Below are 21,896 nucleotides of genomic sequence, written 5' to 3'. Positions count from 1 at the left end.
ACTTAACCCCAACTGCCTCACTAAAAAAAAAAAAAAAAAAAAAGGATTTCAAAATGCAGAAAGGTTGTATAGTAGCTGTGCCCATTTGTTTACAATTCTCTATAAGACTACCCTGAATATAATTTTAATTTCCTTTTTTTCCAAAAACTTGGAGCATATAGAATTTTGGACCTTAGAAATGAGTGCCTTTCTCCCCCTCTTTGGTATATTTTATGTCCTACAATCCACAATCAGGAATTTCTGAGAACTTACTTGTAAACCACGTTTGCCAGCTCGGCCAGGTGGACCTACAGGACCTCGAGAACCCTAGAAAGAAAAGCCAAAAAAAAGTGAAACATGAAAGAATTTAATATAGTCATGAATAAGCATATAGTTGTGTGTAGATAGATGATGTGCTTATGGATGTAGATTTCTGGATATATAATTTCATGGTTAAGAACCAATACTAAGCTAATGACCATAGACAGGAATGATATTACCTGGAATTGTGATTTTATTGTCACTATTTAACTACATGAACATCCTTTTAGTTTTATAGCAATATTAAGATCTAATTTGTGCCTAAAGGTATTTAAACTTTACAAGTATGTAAAGTTACCTGAAGGTTAATATTTTCACATAACTGTGGAAAGCAAAGGTTTTCATTTAACCTAAAACAATTTTCCCTATCTAAAAACCCATACATCCATAGGATCAAAAATATACAGCTGGATGGAACCTAGACATCATATAATCAGAACTCTCACTTTATAGATGAATTTAATTTAATTCAATGGAATTGAACAAATATACGTTATTCCAACCAGTTGAAACATTCTTAAGAGTATAGGAAAGACAAAACAGAGTGGCCTAAGAGATGAAAAAAAAAGGAACAATTAGTCAATATAGGGGATGGTGTCAAAGGCAAACACAGGAGGAAAATCTGTGTATCATAAGCATAGGAGAGAGTGTGCATGGTGGCACAGAGACAGAAAAGGGAAGGATGAGACGATAAAAGAACTGTAAGTATAGCAATGTGACTGGAGCACAGAGTGTGTGAAGGGGGATACTTAAAATGAAGCTAGAAACAGAGATTTGAGCTAAGATATTGAGGGTTTTGAATGCCAGACCCTTGTTTGTATTTATTACTTATTATTGTTGTACTTATTACACAACTGAATATCTGCAGAAGGTTTTAGAACAGGGGAGTAATAGAAAGTCCAATGTATTAGAAATATGACTTCAGTGGGAATGTGAAAGTCAGATTATAGATGAAGTGAAACTGGAAGGGTGTTTTTAGTTAGTCTAAACCAGAGGTGATGAAGGCAATAAAGTCATGATAGTTAAAGTGAAAAGGAGTAAATGTAACCTATTTCAGAGGTAATATTGGATTTGACAACCAATAGACATGGGAAGAATACAGAAAAAGAAAAGATTATAAAGTTTGGGACTTGGAGGATTAAGGATACTATCAACAGAATTGTAATACTAATACACTGGTTTTCTAATTATTGTTTGATGTTAATAGGCATGAACCTTAATGTGAATTATTGATTTTTAAATATACGTGCATGGCTATATTTTGATATACCTATATCTAAGTAGATGGTGGATCATGGATAGATAGGTAGGTAGATGATAGATAGATACATAGATAGATGATACATACACATATACATATACACAATTGTACAAAATGAAATTGACTTGCAACATACTGGATCTCCTCTTGGTCCAGCATCACCTGTAGCTCCAACAGGTCCTGGAGTTCCAGGAGCACCTTGAGAACCTGGTAGACCTGCAGGGCCAGGGTCACCTCGGTCACCCTATCAAAAATCATCATGATCATGATTAGAATTTAACATTTATAAAAAAAAATCTATGATTCTTCTGTATTATATCACTGACATGAATTTACTGAAGCATTTTTCTTTTATAAAGTGAAGGAGAAAAGAGAATTGGATTTTTCTATCTTATCCTAATTAGTTTCCAATACAATACTATGCCACACACTGCGAGCTTGCTAGAACATGCTAAATACATTACTGTAAACACACTCTTGACTTTGCACACTGAGTAAAAAATATACAGGGTGATTTAAACAATCTTCTTATGGTTTAAATAGCTTTAAAGTATTATTTAAATAGTCTTAAACTGCACTAATACTTTAAAGACATCCCATACATTGTTTATCAAGTATGCAAAGTCAAGGTAGAATTTATCTTAACATATTTAGCATGTTTTGTCAAGCTGGAAGTGTAGAACATGGTATAGTTCCTTGGGGCAAGTTTTAGTGCAGTTTTAAAGCTACTCAATATTTTTTAAACTATTAAAATAATTGATCTGTTATTTATTTGAAGCTATTGAAATAAGCTACTATTTATTTTAAACTTGCATAGCTATTTAAGCAATGAAAGCTTAAAACTGCACTAAAACTTTTAGGGACAACCTAAATAATTGTTATGGAATAGATCCAAATGGAGAACAGTTTGAGACCCCCAGAACCATCTAAAAAGTTTACCCTAGCCTCAGTTATCTAAAGAACCATTCTCCTCCAGAGTAGAGTAGCAGACTCCCAAGTTTTCTGAGAGTACCAAGGAGGAACAAGGAAAAGGGAACCGAAACAAAATGTAGAAAGATACTTCCCTCAGAATCCACAAAAAGATCCCAGAAACTATTTTAGTAAGAGATGTCCTAGATTTGGAGACAAATAGACCCTCAGTAGAACTTTCAGATTTGTTGTAAATAATCCAGTTTAACTTAAAAAGTTGTGTGCCTATTTTTTCCCCAGAGAGCTTGGTTTTTAAACATTTATGAGCTTACCCCTAGGTCTGATGCAGTGGTTCTCAAAGTGTAGTCCAGAGATGGCTCAGGGTCTTTGAGACTTGCAACTCCCTTTCATGGGAGTCTACCAAATCAAAACTATTTTCATAACAATACTAAGATGCTTTAATTTCTAGTATCGTCAATACTTATAACCTTAGCTATCATAAACAAAAGGTCTTGGGGAAGGAGGACTCAATTTTTAAGAGTATATAGGTATCTTAAAACCAAAAAAAATTGAGAATCATTGTTTACCCAATAGATTCTTTCAAAATAAAGGTTTAATATTATTTGTAGGATTTACTAAATTCTAGACATATAAAGCAATAATATGTCTTAGTCATTATATATAAGAAATTTATGTTCATATCACAAAAATGGTTTTTTGTCAATAAAATTATCTTACTCGTTCTCCAACAGCACCATCTCGTCCTGGAGTACCGTCATTACCAGCAGGACCCTGTAAAGAGTAATTGTTTTCAGTTGGTGTAACCCAGTTATGAGGAAAATGTTGTCCAAATTGCCAGATGAATTAGATATGTCCAACTTCTCTGCAAACCATAAGTTAATTATAAATAGAAACCTCAGTAAGATTCAGTGGTCCTCTAAGTTGTTATGAATTGTTTGTAAAAATTATAAGCTCATTCACAGATTTAAAGTTTACATTGATGCTTATTATCAATGAATGTGTTTTCTTTCTATTAATCCTTAAGTTAATTCAAGCATCATCTATTAGGTTTTTAAAAACTCAATTCTAAAATGTTATTTGATGGTCTACTCATTCCTAATCAATTTGTAACTTTCTTTGTTCAAAAGTTCTTTCTGCCTATTCTGTTTAAATCAGTTCCTTTAATTTTTTTTAATCTCATAATTGTACATTGGATATAATTTAAAAATGCTATTTCCCTGGTCAGAAGTAAAATGTTTTGGGGGGTCGTTAATGTGGTGCTTAAAATAATAAAGAGCATCGGATCACAGACTACAATTTCTTATATTTTCCTTCGAAGTTCTGTTTGCCCTCAAAAGAGCTTGAGGTAATAGGACATCTACAACTTCACTTTATAGTGATCCCCAAGTAATATGATATATATTGACTTTGCCCTTTCCTTATGCTGCAGTATCTATTTATAACAATCTTATCACCATAATGCCTGGCCATTTTGACAAATGTGCCATTTCAGAATGAAATAATATAAAGTGAAAGGATGAATGGAATTGTGCTTTCACCTCCAAGTCAATTTGGCAGCAATCTAAATCAGCTAAAATGATTAGGTCAGGACTGGTTGAAGGTCAACGCAAAGATATTAATCTTGCCCCCTTCTCTTCTCCATCATGTCCTCATTTAGTCAAAACTAAGAGAATAGAAGGGCCCAACATAAGAGGTTTTTAACTAAGAAAGTACTTTAGGTTCTAAGATTGAAACCTTAGGTCAATCAATTTCTAAATGTAGTTACCCTGAAAAGTTCCACAATACTTTAAAAATATGTTATAAATAATATAGTATTTACCTCAGGCCCAGCTTCTCCTACTGGGCCATTGGCACCTGGGGGGCCAACAGGGCCAGAGGGACCTTTGTCTCCTGGTGCTCCAGTTGGACCTGCTTTTCCCGGTGTTCCCTAAAATACATATTAAAAAAGCTTATTCACATCATCTTATAAAACCAATGTGTAACACAAGTTGTAAGAATGCCCTTCACTGTAACTCTTCTATAGTTTCTCAGCCATTAAGACTCACTAAGAAACATGGCCCAATCAGAAGTCAGTTGGCTATCGTTAATTTCTTGCCCACAAATGTAGACCCAAGGCTACCAACAATCAATAAGATATATAAAGTTAAATCATTGAGAAAAATGGCAATCCTACCCTGGCCATTCTATCATCTTTTTGGCCCTTATTTGGGATCATCTCTGTTGGTGCCATTGTTTTGGTCCACTCTCTTCTATTGTCCTACTCTATTAAGTTCTGTTCTTTGCTTCCTACAAACCATTAGACTTACTTTCTACTTTCTGCCTTTGCTTTAAACCCCTAGTTCAGACAGCTTTGGTTAGTACCGACAGCTTCCTAACTTAGACTCCTAACTGCTGCTTTGACCACCTGGCTGCCTATGTCCTGGCATGACAATGGTATCTTTGTTTCAAATAAAAGTAAGTTTTTTGTTGTTTTGGTTTTTTTAGTGAGGCAATTGGGGTTAAGTGACTTGCCCAGGGTCACAGAGCTAGTAAGTGTTAAGTGTCTGAGGCTGGATTTGAACTCAGGTCCTCCTGACCCCAGGGCTAGTGCTCCATCCACCGCGCCACCTAGCTGCCCCTAAAAGTGAGTTTTAATCACATAAATTCTAATGCCAAGCCCAATTCATACTCAACTTACAGGGAACATGAGTTTCCAAAACGTAAGTGGATGCAATTTTTTTTTTTTCTCAAAAGCTTCATTCTATCTTTCTAACTCTTTGGCCCATTTAGGCCCTACTATTGAAGATTTATGATAATTCTATAGCCAGATTATGGAATGCTTATCTATAAATGTTTTTCTCACAAATGTTTGTAGGCACAAATACAAGTGTGCTATATTAAGTATAGATCACAGGATTATACATTTAATGACAGAAGGAACTTTAGTTGTCCTGACTTCAGTCTTTTCCTCCTCTAAGTCATTTTCTACATAGCTATCAAATTGATATTCCTAAGAAATAAGGGAAGTCATATCACTCCTAAGCTTAAAGCATCTTCAGTGTTTTTCTGTGGCTTCTAGGATACAATACAAAAAATACCGTCTGGGTATTTGTTATTTCACTGATTCCATCTTATGTTTTCAGACTGATCTTATCTCAGATAACCTCCTACTCTCTATTTTCCAGCCAAACTGGCCTTCTTGCTGTTAATCCTAGAATGTATTTCATCCTCATTTCTGCCTCCTGGAATTCCTACATATTTTCTTTTTTTTGTTTGTTTTGTTTTTGTTTTTTTGGATTTTTGTGGGACAATGAGGGTTAAGTGACTTGCCCAGGGTCACACAGCTAGTAAGTGTCAAGTGTCTGAGGCCAAATTTGAACTCAGGTCCTCCTGAATCCAGGGCCAGTGCTCTATCCACTGTACCACCTAACTGCCTACATACTTTCAAAGTTCAATTCATGCCACCTTCTACTTGAGGCCTTTCCTCATCCCCAGCCTATCAGTGCCTTTCTCTCAAAATTATTTTGTATATATTTTATATGGACTTATTTGTCTATGTGTTATGCCCTCCCAGGAGACTTTAAAGTCCTTTAAATTTGCTTTTGTCTTTGTATTTCCAGTGCCTATCATCATGTCTTAAACATGGAAAGCACTTAATAAAGACTGCTGAATGAATGATTGAACCAGTGACTGAATGTGTGCCATCTAGTCCAATCTCTTCATTTTACAGGTGAGAAAACAAGGCCCAGAATAGTTAAGTATCTTGGCCAAAGTGTCCGAGGTAGTTAGGGGAAGAAGCAGGATTCAAAACAAGATTTTCTAACTCAAAGTCCAAAGTCCCCCCTCCATTTCCCCAATATGTTATATATTATTAGTTCTAGAAAAAGAAGTTTTCTTATAAAAATAATCAACATTACACAATAGGAAATCAGCTTTCTAATGAGCTCTAACCCCAGGGCAATTTATTTATCTTAGGTTAAAAAATAAGTGCCTGAAATCCATTTATCTTGACTTCAAATCAAATGATGGTGATGATAACTACAGGCACAACTGGCATTTATATAGCACTTTAAAATTCACAAAGCATTTTACAATTATTATCTTATTTGATCGCAACAATCCTATGAGGTAGATGATATTATTTTTCATGTTTTACATATGAGGAAACAGACAGGCAGAAGTTGTTCTCTGCCCAGGTTTATATAGCTAGCAGGTATTGGAGGCCAAAATTGAACTCAGGTCTTATTCCGAGTCCAGTGCTCTATTCATTAGGCCAGGTGGCTTTCTTCATCTACTTATTTTTCTACTACTATGACATGTCAGATATTTTACCCCAAAAGCCTGAAACACAGTTAAGTAGTAATTTTTGACATTTGAATAATGAAAATTTTAAAGGTATTTTGAATATGTTTCTAACAAAGCACTATTTCATATTTCTTTAGCACAGAAGATGATAATAGATTTCCCACAAACAGTATGTTAAAGGTAATCAGAGGGGCAGCTAGGTGGCGCAGTGGATAGAGCACCAGCCCTGGAGTCAGGAGTACCTGAGTTCAAATCCGGCCTTAGACACTTAACACATACTAGCTATGTGACCCTGGGCAAGTCACTTAACCCCAATTGCCTCACTTTAAAAAAAAAAGGTAATCAGATACAACAATTTATATTCTGACTACTTACTGCTGGGCCAGGCAAGCCAGGCATTCCTCTCTCACCACGCTGACCTGGCATACCAACAATACCTCTTTGCCCAGTAGTTCCAGCTGGACCAGGTGGACCATCAGGACCCTAAAACCCAAGGAAAATGAGAATTAGCATTATTTGTTTATTTCTATATATTTACATATGTATTATAGATCCCCCAATAGTAAATAAGTCCACTGAGAACAGGAATTTTTTTCATTTTCTTTGTCCTTGTATACTGAGTCCTTAACAAAGTACCTGAAATATTAGACTATGAGTTCCTTGAAAGCAGGGACTATTTTTGCCTTTCTTCCTATCCCCAGCACTAACTAGAGTGGGTGGCACATAGGTGGCACTTACTAAATGCCTTTCATGTTGACTTAGTACATAGCAGGTGTTCAGTGAATGCTTAATGATTTACTAATTGATAGTTTATATATTGGACTTTTTCCTTCATTTAATTTTTTATAAGTTGTTAGGCAAATTTCTTTTATGTAATAAATATTTTTAAAATTAGGTGTATAAAGGATCTCCTTGAGGAGATTCTGCATTGCTCTTTAGCTTGATTTAATCATCACATCAACCATTCACAAATAAGAGGACCTCACTATTTATAAGATTTTCCTCTTCTATATGGAACTTGCATATCATCTGCCATGACATTGGCAAAAAAATTTCATATCTTGTTTGCTTTTAATTATCCAATGGTCACTGAAGAGCATACTCTTGGTAGTCACATTTATCAAGTTACCTTGTATGACTTATTACAAGAATAAGACATTCCTTGATTAAGGATAGACATTAAAGTTAAATTTTACTCTACTGAGTCAATTTTTTAAAATAATTCACAAACAGTAAAAATCTTGTAGGATATTCTGTAACTCTTGAAAGAGATCAGAAAATGGCAAAATATGTTTATAAGAGAAAAAAACCTATTTGAAAAATTATATTTCTTAAATGGTACTGAAGTGCCAGTTACCATGCAATAAATCATTCACTTTCACAGTGATTATTAGAGTATTGTTTGTAAATACCTATAAAAGAAATAGTTTATAGCAAACACGATTCATACATAGAAAGGACTATGCCTTGCTAAACTTACAGGCTGTCCATCTTCTCCTGAATCTCCTTTGTCTCCTGGGCTACCTGGGGGTCCAGCTGGTCCACGATCTCCAATCCTGCCATGAGAGCCAGGGTCTCCACGAAGACCAGGAGGTCCCTCTTTCCCAGGTTCACCTAATGGCCCAGCAGGCCCTGGCGCTCCCTAAATAGGACATAAGTGATAGAACATAAGGTATGAGTGATTAAAATGACTCCCCTTGAAAAATTAAAATAAAAATTTCAGTCATTTCTTTAACCAAATAGATTAATTGATCCAAGAAGTTAACTCAGTAAGTTGTTGGAGTTTTTTTAAACATATCAGTGAGATCAGTTCTTAAGGATGGTTCTGAATGTCTTTCTCTGAAGATTCATTCTCAGAAACTTCTTAAAATAGCTATAACCTTTGAACAAGGAAATCATTCATCAAAAATAGACATGTAGGGGGCAGTTAGGTGGTGCAGTGGATAAAGTACTGACCTTGGATTCAGGAGGACCTGAGTTCAAATCCAGCCTCAGACACTTGACACTAGCCGTGTGACCTTGGGCAAGTCACTTAACCCTCATTGCCCCACAAAAATTAAAAAAAACTAGACATGTATCATTTGGTTTTTTACTAACCCTGAGTGACAAAGTAACATTTAGTCTTTTTTTTTTCCATTCAAAGAATCCTTAGGAATTATACTTAACTGCTGTAGTAATGATAAGTAGGAGACAAGGTTGCTGTTTAAAATGTCTACTACCATGCATTCTTCAGAGAAATATTATGACAATATTCAATATCAACTTGCTCTGACAAAAAACTAATGTAAATCACATAGAGAAAAGTTGTTGAATGAAAAAAAAATGAAGCAATAAGGTACTATGACATTGTTCTAGGGAACCTTTGAATAACCAAGTAAATTTTCTAAAAATGATATTGTTACCGAATTACCAATTATCTGAATGGCTGAACTGACTTACTGTGGGGCCTGGAGGTCCAACTCTGCCAGCAGAACCAGGAAATCCTGTAGCACCCTAAAATGCAATGTATATAAACTTATTATTAAAGAGAAGACTAATAACTTGCACATTTTTTCCATTGAGGGAATTAGGTCTTGAAATTCATTTCTTTGACCAAACGTTTATTTCCATAACTGAGAAGAACACACAATTTTAAGATTAGGGGTTGGCTAATTGTCTGGTGATAAACTGTTATTTGTTTTCAGTTATAGCATGGTAGTGGGAAACTACTATAACATATACGTTCAGCATGGCTAAATAAGTGGTTCATTAAAATGGGCTTAAAAATACCTATCAATTAAAGCTAGATTTTAAGAGGCTATCTTGTCCTAACAACTGGTTATGATTTACCAAATCTCAAGTCTACTTACCGGAGGACCCTGAGTACCTCGACCACCCTTCAGTCCAGGAACACCATTAGGACCCTAAGTAAGAAACAAAAAAGAAGCACTATAGTAAATAGTAAAATGAGTTAGAATGAATGATTTGTCTCGGAATGTTGATCTTTCCACATTACCCTCTTTTACTCACATGTGGGCCTGGGGATCCAGCAAGACCTTGGGGCCCAGGGGATCCAGCATCACCTTTCTGTCCAGGTTCTCCAGGCTCACCTTTTACACCTGGTTGTCCATCAGGACCCTGAGCAAAATATTATTTTAAAATGAAGAACCATTTCCCAGATTCATAAAATTACTTTCATAATTTAGTAGACCTAACAAAAATTTTAGAAAACAAAGTATTTTCAATACTATGTTAAATTCCTTGAGGGCAAGGATTTTTTGGTCCTTGCCTTTCAATCCCCACTCTCTTGAAAGAAATAATCCTTATTCACAAGAAATTTATATTCTAATGAGGGAGATGAAAAGGATTGTGTGTGTGTGTGTGTGTGTGTTACACACATATATACATACAAATTGTATATATAAATGTATAGAACATAAATATGAAATGAACAAATACAAATATGGAGGCAGGGATTCAGAAGAGAGGGACAGGGAGAGAGAGAGGGATAAGAGATTCGAGAAGGGCCACTTTGTTAGAGTTTGGGAGAAATGGGTTGGGGGGGGAGAGTGAGAGATGATATCAAGAGATATTGAGATAAAGACAATGGGAAAAAAGTAAGGTCCTCATCTGGGTGGGAGGTGACAAGGAAGGTATAGAAGGCTTGAGGAGGGAAGGGAAAGTTTGGAATAACTTCTGTGTGGAATAAAATAAGGAATCAATTAGGGAGGAATAAAAAGACAGCCTTGCTTCAGTGAGGACCTAGTAGAAGTTGGATAAAATGAATCTGTAAATAACAAGGACAATCCCCCATACAGAAAAGATTTCATTAGCTCAATTCTTTGGTGTCATTCTCCGAGAATGCCACAGTAAAATAAGAACATGAGCTCTAGAAAAGAATAAAGTTCTTTAGGATTCCTTTAACTTTCAGAGGGTGAAAATTAAATTTTAGGATTAATGAAATAACATGATATAGTGTAAGGAGCAATTGTTTTAGAGTCACAGGATATGGGCTTGAATCCTAGCCTTCCCATTTACTCTCCACCTGCCCATATAAAATCAGGTAGCTGGACTAGCTGATGTCTAAAGCTTCTTCTAGACCTAAAATATGAAATGAATTCAAGTGGAAAGAAATTATAATTCCATTATGAGGAACACAGAAAATGTCCTACCGGAGGTCCAGCAAAGCCAACAGCACCAGTTGGGCCATTTTCACCACGAGAACCCTAAAAAGAAACATAAACATTTCTGAATAAGTAAAAGGTTTAATTCATTGTTTGAAAAACTGATCAATGGCTAACATGTATTTTTAAAACTATAATGGTTTGGACTGGAAGCACTTAGCCGTAGAAAAATGAGTTGTTATTTTTATGATCAACCTCATTATTTTCAGAGAACCTCAAAGGAACAGAAAGAATAAATGGATAAGAAGGAGTCTTTGGGGGAAAATCCAGTCCAAGGATATCACAGAAACTTATATCTAATCATATATCTAAATGATGCTAAGAAGAATTAGTGAAAATAGATTTTAAAAAATCCATTGGCCCTTGGGGACAGCTAGGTGGTGCAGTGGATAAAACACTGGCCCTAGATTCAGGAGGACCAGAGTTCAAATCCAGCCTCAGACATTTGACACTTACTAGCTGTGTGACCTTCGACAAGTCACTTAACCCCCATCGCCCCCCAAAAGAAAAAAGAAAAGAAAAGAAAATATCCATTGGCCCAGAGTTCTTTGTTCTACTTCATGTCACCCAACCCACTGGATTGATTTTATGAAACAAATTAGTCTGGGCATTACACAGACTTCTATCTCTGGAGCTGTCAACTGGAAAAAAATAAGATTAACATAAGTTGAAATATAAATTTCCCTTAGTTATGGTTAAGGACCAACATTTGAGATAATTCTGATCATATTTATTTCAAATATATATCAGATAAAGTATTTGTGCTATTTTCAAGACCTGATAGCATTATAATGACGCAAAACCAATTCATATTCAATCCATCTATCTCATAATAAGAAAATTCTTTGGTTTTCAGTGGATGCTTTTTCCCCTATAAAAATACTTAAAATAAAATAATTATTTAAATACCATCATTTCTCATAGAAAAAGATAATGCAGCTCAAATATAACAGAAATAAATTCAATATTTTACTGATTTTAGAGTAGGAGTTCTTTAGGTACTGTTTTCACCTACATGACAAAATGAACATGTTAAGTTTTTTCTTAACAACCTAATCAATTGCATATATATACATATATATGTATGCATGTGTGTGTATATATTTGTAAGTATATATGCAGAATCATCCACTTGAACACAGATTAACATTTTACTTTTTTAATTATGTAGAAATTGACTATAAGATTGGAAATCAGCAAGCCAAAATTTACAGAGATTCAGAGAGATCATTGTCACAACTCTTTACTCTCCAAATATTGCTTTCATTGATATCCACAAATGTTGAGTAGATTGCTTGATTGATCACATTTACATTTTAAAAAACATTTTATTTTTTCCAATTATATGTAAAAATACATTCTTAATGTTAAAAAAAATTTGATTTGCAAATTCTCTACCTTCTTCCCTCTCCCACCCCCCTCATTGAGAGGGTAAGCAATTTGATATAAATTATACAGTACATGGGATGACAAGATGGCACAGTGGATAGAGTGCCAGGTTGGAGTCAGGAATACTCTTCGTCCTAAGTTCAAATCCAGCCTCATACACTTACTGGCTGTGTGACTCTGGGCAAGTCACTTAACCCTATTTGTCTTAGTTGCTTTATGTATAAATGAGCTGGAGAAGGAAATGGCAAACCGCTCCAGTATCTTTGTCAAGAAAACACTAAATGGGGTCATGAACAGTCAGACACAACTGAAAAATGATTCAACTCAATACAATTACAGGCATGCAAAACATATTTCCTTATTGGTCACGTTGTACTCATATTTACATTAAAGAAGACAAAAATATTTTTACTTACTGGAGTTCCCCGAGAGCCAGGAGGGCCAACTAAGCCTCGAGGGCCAGGCTCGCCCTAGAAAATAAAGTTTTAGGTGGTTATTTCCAGTTTTGTCACCTGAAAGTCTCACAGGATTTTTTTTAAATCACGCTTCTTTCATAAGGTGATAAAATATGCAAAAGTAAAAAATAATAATAATACCTTTTCTCCAGTAGGACCTGCAGGACCAGGAGGGCCTAAGGGACCTGGAAGACCCTGCCAAATGACATAAGTAGTTTAAAGACAAGGACTCACAGAAATCTCCATTATTAAATGTAAAATTGTTGACTTCTGAATACTTTCCCTGTTTCACTTAAAGTATGCCTGCCATATACTGTGATTGATCTTATCTGAAGATTCTCTGTCCTTCTTTTCCTGTCTGACTGAAAACATTTTTCTTCAGTCACTGCCAAAGCTTTTCTTTTTAATCTCCTTCATCCCAATTCAACTCCATAGTCACATACAAATAGACTTTTATGCATTTATTCTAAAGAAATGCACATACTTTGTTAGAAGAAGTATGTGGTAGTAGGAAGACAACTTAAAGATCATCTGAATACTGAATGTCACCAAAGCAAGAATCCTTTCCAGAGGACAGCTTTAATTTGTTTTCCCTTATATGAAACTTTAATGTTCTTTAAAATTTCTATTAATGACATTTTATTCCTCCTTCTAGAGCCAACCTAAATAAATCTAATTCCTCTCTCTACCATGTTTCACTTTTTTTTTTGGTGAGGCAATTGGGGTTAACTGACTCGCCCAAGGTCACACAGCTAGTAAGTGTCAAGGGTCTGAGGCCAGATTTGAACTCAGGTCCTCCTGAATCCAGGGGTGGTGCTCTATCCACTGCGCCACCTAGTTGCCCCTCACTTTTTTTTAAACTTGAAATAAACTAGCCATCCTCCAAAACTTCTTTCCCAGGCTAAGACAGGCTAAATGACCCCAGTTCCCTCAAGTCATTCTTATATGACATAATGTAGAATTCCTTCACAGTCTTAGGCTCAATCTTCTGAAAACTCTCTACTTTGTCTTTCCTAAAGTATGGTACCCAGAAATAAGTGTGGTACTTAAGCTAGGGCCAGGCATAGCGGAACTAACCTTCTCTATTCCAAACATTCTTCTTTTAACCTAACCCAGGATCCAAATCAACGTTCTTAACTGCTTGGTCTCATTATTTACTTAAATCACATTTGTAATATACTAAAACTCTTAGATCTTTTGAACATAAATGATCCCTAACCAACTATTTCCCACTGGTTTCTTTACAGCTAACTTTTTGAACTCATGTAGGATGCTATATTTATTTATATGAAACTTCACCTTGTCAAATTTGACCCATTGTTTTAGCCTTTCAAGATGTTTTTGGACTCCACTTCTATCATTTACTATATTAACTACATCATCCATAAATTTGACAAGTATACTATTTCTGATCTTCTCTTGATAAACATGATAAACAGAACAAGAAAAAGGACAGATTCTTGTAGTAATAGATAACTACTTCCAGTTTACCATTTTTAGGTATCCTTTTTTGAGACCCAGTCATTCAACCAGTTTTCAATCTGACTAAATGTCCTATCATTGAAGCCACATATCTTTATCTTGATCATGAGGTTTATGAAAGGTTTTCAAATGGCCTGATTTTCATGAACATATTGAATTTGATCTTTGATAAACATTTACTTTGAAATTTGGGTACAGAGTCACCTAAATAGTTCTTCAAGTCCATATCCAATTTTTAAGTAGATTTTCCCTCTATAGTCTTCCATTCCAACTTTTACTTAGAAAACACATGGAATAAACTATTCACTCCCACCACATTTGTCATATGACAGACAAATAGAATAATTTCTTGGCTACATAGGCCCAAACTGGCTGCTCTGAAGATGCAAGTATATGAAAACTGAAGCCCTGGGAATAAAACGTAGGTCATTCTTACCAGTAATGGAAGACTCTCACTTCTAAACTACATTTGAATCTTCCTAAAATATCTTTCTACTTAATATCTCTAAAAATCCAGACTAGCTTTTCTTTATCATCTAATTTCTCCTTGCATTACTAAGGAAACTTTTAAAGTTTTTTTTTTCTTTAATTTTGTATTTCTAGCAAGAATGTTAGACATCTTTACTATATTCCCAGGATACTTGGTGGTACATCATTCCTCTGCCTCTCTAATTCTTCTCCTTAATGGCTCCAATTAAACATAAAGGTCTCTTCATTACTTAGGAAGCCATTTATTCATATCAAGAAAACTCTTTTAAAACATGTCTTCATTTTTCCCTGACTCTGACGTTATTGTAATTGATCCAAACTACTTCTTTCCTCAGAACAATTTATCATTTTCACTGCAGGAGATTGCAGCAATTCCTGAAGTGCTAAACTTATTAAGCTTGCCTTTCCATTGAAATAGAATTTTAAATACCAGTTTAACATATAGCTGTCAGTCCATCAGTCAACATATATGTAGTTAGCCATTTTTTTTCTTTCTCTGAAGAAAAATGCTAAGGCACCACTCCTTGAAATATCACCCCATTACCTACCCAAGAATAGAGATAATTTAAGACCAGTACTACAACAGAGGAGCTAACCTAACGGGGAATGATTTTCATCATCTTTAGATGTTGGGAATAAGTGGAAAAAACCTGCTGACATTACGTGACATTCACAATCTGGTCATCTACAAGGTCTCCAGTTATTTTATCTTTTTAAAATATCAGTAATAAATGATTGTGGACAAATGTCTTTAATCTTCACCTTTTAATTTGTGTTCTTTACTCAGTCTGAATAAGATTCTAATAAATGTGGTATATTACTAGTGGATGGACTTCACATCATTGGTTGTCTATTTTTTTTTACTTTCCAATTGTCATTGAAATGTAAATAGATTGAGTAAATGTCATGAGAGCAAATAGCAAAGTGTAATGCTGAAACAGAAATAACTCTTCAGAAAACTGAGTATACTCCAGGAAATATACTCTGAGTAGCTCTTCCAGTGTATAATTCACATTTGGTCAAATTTGACTTTAGAATGCAACCACATTCTATTCTATTCTGTAGCTTGTAACAATATTTCAATTTTTGATATAACACTGAATAAAAAGACTAGGCAAATGTTTTCAGGTCATACATCATCACTTCTTCAATTTCCATATTAAAGACATGCATGATTATGAATCATGAAGTGGAATTCTCCCTATTCCAACTTCTAAGAATACTAAAGAATATGAATTATAAATTAGATTTCTTACATGGACAAACTACAAAGCTCTACAGTGTTTGGCTTTATATCAGGCTCCAAAAGCATAAAATGCTGATTCAGAATCAAGCATTTCCTCCCAGTCTACTCATAATGAAACAGGAAAGAGAACTAATGAATTTTTAATTATCTACTATGCTAAGAAAAGTTCAAAAATAAAGCTCTGTTTGAAGGCTTACAAAATCTTATCTTTCCTGAATATACTAGCTAAAGTGCCATTATACCTACTTTTTATCATTCCTTCAATTCTAATGATAAATGAATGAATGGTCAATAATGTTTTGCAAGATAAGACAGTCATGGAAGCCTAAAATAGCAGCTAGCAAAAGGGATGTATTACTTACCCGTGCACCATCACTTCCAGCTGTACCTTCTGCACCTTTCTCCCCTAATCCACCCTGTGGAAACCAAAAGGCTGTTATTACTTTACCCCTTGTTCAGAATAGTCAAGAATGAAACAGAATAATGAAGACTAAAGCATGGAGCCAATTATATTGATAGGAGAGTGCTGAATGAATAAAATTAGCCAGTCTTACTCTGTCTCCCTTTGGACCAGGAGTTCCTGCAATTCCTCTTTCTCCTGGCATACCTTGAAGTCCAGGAGGACCTGCATCACCAGGAGTCCCACTGGGTCCTGGGCTACCCTAAATGGGAAAAAAGTGATGATTTAATTCAGATGTTTATATTCTCCATTTGGAAAAATACCCCTGACCATACTGGGTTTTCCAAGGGGAAAAATAGTAGTATGCTAGGCATGTATATATTTTCTCTCTCTTTTGGGGATATTGAAGATGGAAAATAAGAGGAAATTCATTTGCCATGTTTCCTTTAGTAATAAAAGGGAAAGGAAGCTCATTTGGTAGCATTTTTTTCACACGATAGGGGAATTATAAATTGTATGCACTGACAGCGATAACAATGGAGTATATTAGGCACAGTTAAGACAATATGCAGCAATGTCTTCAGATTCAAGGGATGACTGCATCATCCAGGGGATGAATGTGCAGATGTTGGCCATGTGCTCTTGAACTAGTCACAAATGGTACCCAAGGGGAAGAGAACACATTTTTGTTTCACATAGTTCATTGTATAAATGCTTGGCCTTAGGAAAACATGTACTCATATCCTTAGCAAGGAGTGTCATGGGAGTTGAGACAAGGAGAAGGTGGGGGGATTAACCTCAATCATTGGAAAAGTTTTATAATAAACAACACTCTTCTAGAATATGTCTTTTTCTGCGATTGGGAGTTATTACTAGGAAACCTATAATCAACTTGGGAATATTTTAAGAAATGGACTTAAAATCTTTATTAATATACTAAAAATATTTTATATATGCTATGGTTTGTCCTGGTGAAAGAATTCATTGTCATCTGCACAATCAAAACAAATCCATTTAACTACGACCATGTGGTCATATTTTTTCTTTTTCTTTTATTTTTGCAGGGAAATTGGGGTTAAGTGACTTGCCAGGGTCATACAGCCAGTAAGCGTTATGTCTGAGGCCGGATTTGAACTCAGGTACTCCTGAATCCAGGTCTGGTGCTTTATCCACTGTGCCACCTAGCGGCCCCATGCGGTCATATTTTTAAAACAATTTTACATTATGTAAATAAACGCTTTATTATTTACCTTGGGACCATCAGGACCATGACCTCCGGCCATCCCCTTTTCACCTGGAAGTCTGTATTCCGGGTTCCCCTCTCTCCCCTGGATTACCACGTTCTCCCTAAACACAGAAAGTAATCTCTATTTGATTCATACATTTCATCAAAATGTTTTATAGCAAAAAAAAAAAAAACTAGCATAGAAAACAATTTTGACCAGATTGACTCATTTAGCAATAAGAAAATTAACTTAAAGCATGACAGTTTCACAGAACAAAATGTTTTCCCATAAAATGGATTTTCATCTGGCAATATTTAGCATTTATTACAAGTGATAAATAATTATGAGAACAAAAACTGTGGTTTTCAAAAGAAAAGATGCCATCAGAGGGTGTGGTGGCCCATGCCTGGAATCCTAACAAATGGGGAGGCAGAACCTGATGCATCTCTTGAGCTTGAGAGTTCTGTGCTGCCCTAGGCTATGTGAATTGGGTTTTTTCACTGTTAAGCATTACTGTAATGAGCCCCCAGGAGCAGGCATCCAGTAAGATTCTTAAGGGAGGCTGAAATGGTCAAGGTTCAAAGCCTGGAAAGCTCTCATGCCAATCATTAGTGAGATAGAGCCCTGTGAGTAAATTCAGAAGAAGAAGAAGGAGTAAATGGTGGCGATGGAGGAGAAGACGAGGCGGAGAAGGTAGAGGAAAAAGAAGGAAAATAGGAGAAGAAAGAGGAATAGAAGGAGAAGGAAGGGATTTAAGACAACAGAGAAAATGAAGATTCAAAATCAATCACGATAGGGAATATACTTACTCGAGGACCTAAAGGACCAACTGCTCCCGGATCTCCAGGAACACCCTAGAAAACAAAAGAAGATTGGGGAGAGAGCACAGAGAACATTGTGTGTGGACATTAAATACACACTTGAAAATAGAGAGAAATCTTTCCAGAATGTAGTCCTGATTTGCTTAAATGTGTAGGTGGCAGTTTAATGACTCCATCCAATTGATAAAATATAAATATGTACATTTTTGGCAATCTGAGAGATATCATTTCATTGATACTAAAATACTTTCTCTAGTAAAGTTCTTGGCACATATAGCAGATAATGAATATTTGTTAACTTGACTAGCTATACTCAGATAATAGAAATTTTTTAATGTTTGTCTTGATTTTGTTTGATGGTGAAGAGAACAATCAAGACACCCACTGCAAAGTATAAACTATGAAGTTTATAGTTGTACAATATTTATCAAATGTTTGCTGTTGCTTTTTAAATGCTAATATATTTGTAGATCTCTCAAAAAGACAAATCTTTCTTTCATTGTATTCACTTGGGCTTAATGATCTTAAACAAAATCAAAGGAAGTGAAGTGAAAAGGACAAAAATGAGAAATATAAATTATTGTTGGAAACTGATCCTTTCATGATCATTTTTTTTGGACTAATACAGCAAACTCATGACTACCAGACAAGGTTTGGTTTGTATTTATTAAACTGGAATCTTGTCACTCTGACATAGTAACTCATAGGAAGGAGTCATTCAACAGATAAAGTTTATTGCCTCCAGAATAACAGAAACCCAATGGTTAATAAATGTAGTTCAACTATATAAAATGACTTTGGGTAAAGATTAATAAATATTTAAGGCTTAAAAAGTACCTGGTCACCTGGCTTCCCACCTTCTCCTGGAGGACCTGGAGGACCAGGAAGCCCCTAAAAAGAAGAAAAAAAAAAGGAATGTCCTTGTGAACATGTAAATCTTTAAGGGACACAAGTGTTAATAATTCACCATCACCATGCATAGAGCCTATGTCATTAAATATTCAAACAAGACATTACCCAGAAACACACTAAAGTGAAAACAAAAACAAAAACCATGGATAAATATCTGAGTCTGAACAGTATGGCCAGGTTCTCATTTTCAGATACCATTTTAGCTAATAGTGCTGATACTTTGATTAAAAAAAAAATATTATTTTCTCTAGAATCTCAGATTGAGAGCTGGGAAGGGACCATCAAGTTATTAGTCTGACACCCTCCTGATTTTACAGATGAGAAAATTGCGTCTTAAAAAAAGTCAACTGACTTGTCCAGAGTCATACAAAAAAAGGAACAGAGTTGAGACTTGACCCAGGTCTTCTGACTCCAAATCCGTCACTCTTTCCACTGCTATCCTGCTTCTAAATTTGAAGGGATTAAAATTAATAAAAGTTTCCCAGGATATTAGAGAACCACAAATCTGTAATGTTTCTCACCTCTGATTTATCCAAGGATTTTGAAAAAGTCTTACAGAGTGAACCAATAAAAGTATATAGGCCCCGAGGCTTAAATTTATCTGACAAACCTTGTGGCATAAAGAACATTAATTAGTTCTCTTTATTTTAGCAATTTTTAGAATAAAATAATATGCTAGGGAAATAAACTATAAAATAAAAAAACTTAATATTCTACTATATCTGGTTACATTTTAAAACACTACCCATTTAATTAATGACATGAGAAATGGAAAAAAAAATCACATCATGGCACACCTGAAAACCTGTAGGTCCTGGAGGGCCCTGCTCGCCTCTTTCCCCTGCTAGACCCTAAGTAATAAAAGAAAAAATAACATGAGCACAGCCAGATTCCTTACACATGTTCTCTAGTTACATGCGCCAATAGGCGTAGACTTTACTTTGTAATTTTTCCAACAACATTTTTTGAGTTTAGCTGGATGTGATAAAGTCAAGTCAGTGTTATCAAAGAATATTGTTTGAAGTGCCTCCTGGAGTGAAACTCTTCAAAAGCCTAGTAAATGTTTTTTTTTTTTTTTCTCCTTCAAGTTTTACAATTCAACATTCCCTAATTTCCTAACATGACTTTTATTTAAATAGTCTTAGTTCCACACATGAGTAAGTGGAGTCAACTAGAAATTTAGAAAGGAAAGGAAGTCTCTACATTTATGTAAAAATTACTTCCTTTTATCATTTCTCTATTTTCAATTTAAAGGTTTAACACCTCCTACTATAATCTACTTTTGAGTACTAAAAGCATCATTAATCAAAACTTCAAGACCAAGAAAATAATTAAAGAAAGGGTAACATCCAAGTGTGAAAAAATATGACAGAGAAATATTATCATCATATACTTTTCTCTTATGAGTAAAGATAGAGACTGGACCAACAAATTCAGCAGTAGGACCTGAATCCAAGTCTTTCCTGTGATAAGGTCAGCTTTCTATGTGCTACATTAGGCTGCCTTTCTAGCATATCACATATTAAAATCCACAGAAAGCCCTTGAGCAGTGAGTGCATATTTGAGGGGAAAATAGCATTTATCTGTCAAATATGAATCACATTTTACCATGGATTCAAATGTTTTGCTATGTCTATGATAAAATTATCTGTTAAATAATTTTCCCATTTTGCATATCTATAAACTACAACACAAAAGATATTCTCAGTGTTTTGTTTCAAAGTAGTAGTGAGATTTTTAATATTTAAAAGTCTAGTAAGATTCTTAGAATTCATAATAAACTCAAAACATAAAACAAAATAATTCAATAGATATTTCACTAATAAAATTTCATGAAAGTTCACCTCATAATTAAAACATAAAGTATTATCTTTAGAACTCAACTATTTATTTAGAGCTTACTCACAGAGGGGCCTACAGGACCTGATGGACCAACTTCACCATCTTTGCCTGGAGCTCCCTAAAATTACAATGAAAACTTGTAAGGCAATGTACTTGGTAAGGCATGACAACGACATCAGAACTGGAGGCAATTGATTTGAAAGTCAGGAAATGGATACTCACCCTCTGTCCTGGGACACCAGCATTTCCAGCTTCTCCAGCTTTTCCAGGATCCCCCTAACACATAAACAGAAGCAATAATCAGTTTCCTAAAGATGTTGGATCTTAAAATGAGGTTTTTAATGAATAAGTAACATATACTATACAGTATACTTACACTGCTACCTTTGGGACCAGGAAGGCCCATACTACCAGGCTGTCCCCTAATTCCTATTGAGCCTGCAGGGCCTGGGCGACCATCTTCTCCTGGAGCACCCTATAACAATATCCCATGTGCTTTGTCAGTCAAACATTATTTTTAACATATTATTTCCAAGTAATCCTTAAAAGCATATTGTCGGGGCAGCTAGGTGGCGCAGTGGATAAAGCACCAACCCTGTATTCAGGAGTACCTGAGTTCAAATTCAGCCTCAGACACTTGACATTTACTGGCTGTGTGACCCTGGGCAAGTCACTTAACCCCATAGCCCCGCAAAA

At 35.2% G+C, this 21,896-nt stretch overlaps 1 protein-coding gene across 1 annotated transcript in view; it reads right to left on the bottom strand.

Moving 5' to 3' along the window:
- COL5A2 (collagen type V alpha 2 chain) overlaps positions 1–21,896 on the bottom strand; it is a 201,670-nt gene that overhangs the window by 20,356 nt on the left and 159,418 nt on the right. The window contains 22 exon segments of the mRNA XM_043998231.1: positions 253–306; positions 1,698–1,805; positions 3,209–3,262; positions 4,311–4,418; positions 7,151–7,258; positions 8,256–8,417; positions 9,215–9,268; positions 9,625–9,678; positions 9,785–9,892; positions 10,927–10,980; positions 12,744–12,797; positions 12,924–12,977; positions 16,362–16,415; positions 16,554–16,661; positions 17,650–17,701; positions 17,703–17,746; positions 18,435–18,479; positions 19,284–19,337; positions 20,156–20,209; positions 21,265–21,318; positions 21,423–21,476; positions 21,577–21,675. Coding sequence (XP_043854166.1) covers positions 253–306; positions 1,698–1,805; positions 3,209–3,262; positions 4,311–4,418; positions 7,151–7,258; positions 8,256–8,417; positions 9,215–9,268; positions 9,625–9,678; positions 9,785–9,892; positions 10,927–10,980; positions 12,744–12,797; positions 12,924–12,977; positions 16,362–16,415; positions 16,554–16,661; positions 17,650–17,701; positions 17,703–17,746; positions 18,435–18,479; positions 19,284–19,337; positions 20,156–20,209; positions 21,265–21,318; positions 21,423–21,476; positions 21,577–21,675 — 1,590 coding nt within the window.

This window comes from Dromiciops gliroides, chromosome 3 (genome assembly GCF_019393635.1).
Source record: "Dromiciops gliroides isolate mDroGli1 chromosome 3, mDroGli1.pri, whole genome shotgun sequence".
Lineage (NCBI taxonomy): Eukaryota > Metazoa > Chordata > Mammalia > Microbiotheria > Microbiotheriidae > Dromiciops > Dromiciops gliroides.
Note: the sequence above shows the minus strand (reverse complement) of the source record. Positions and strands in the feature narration are given on the sequence as shown.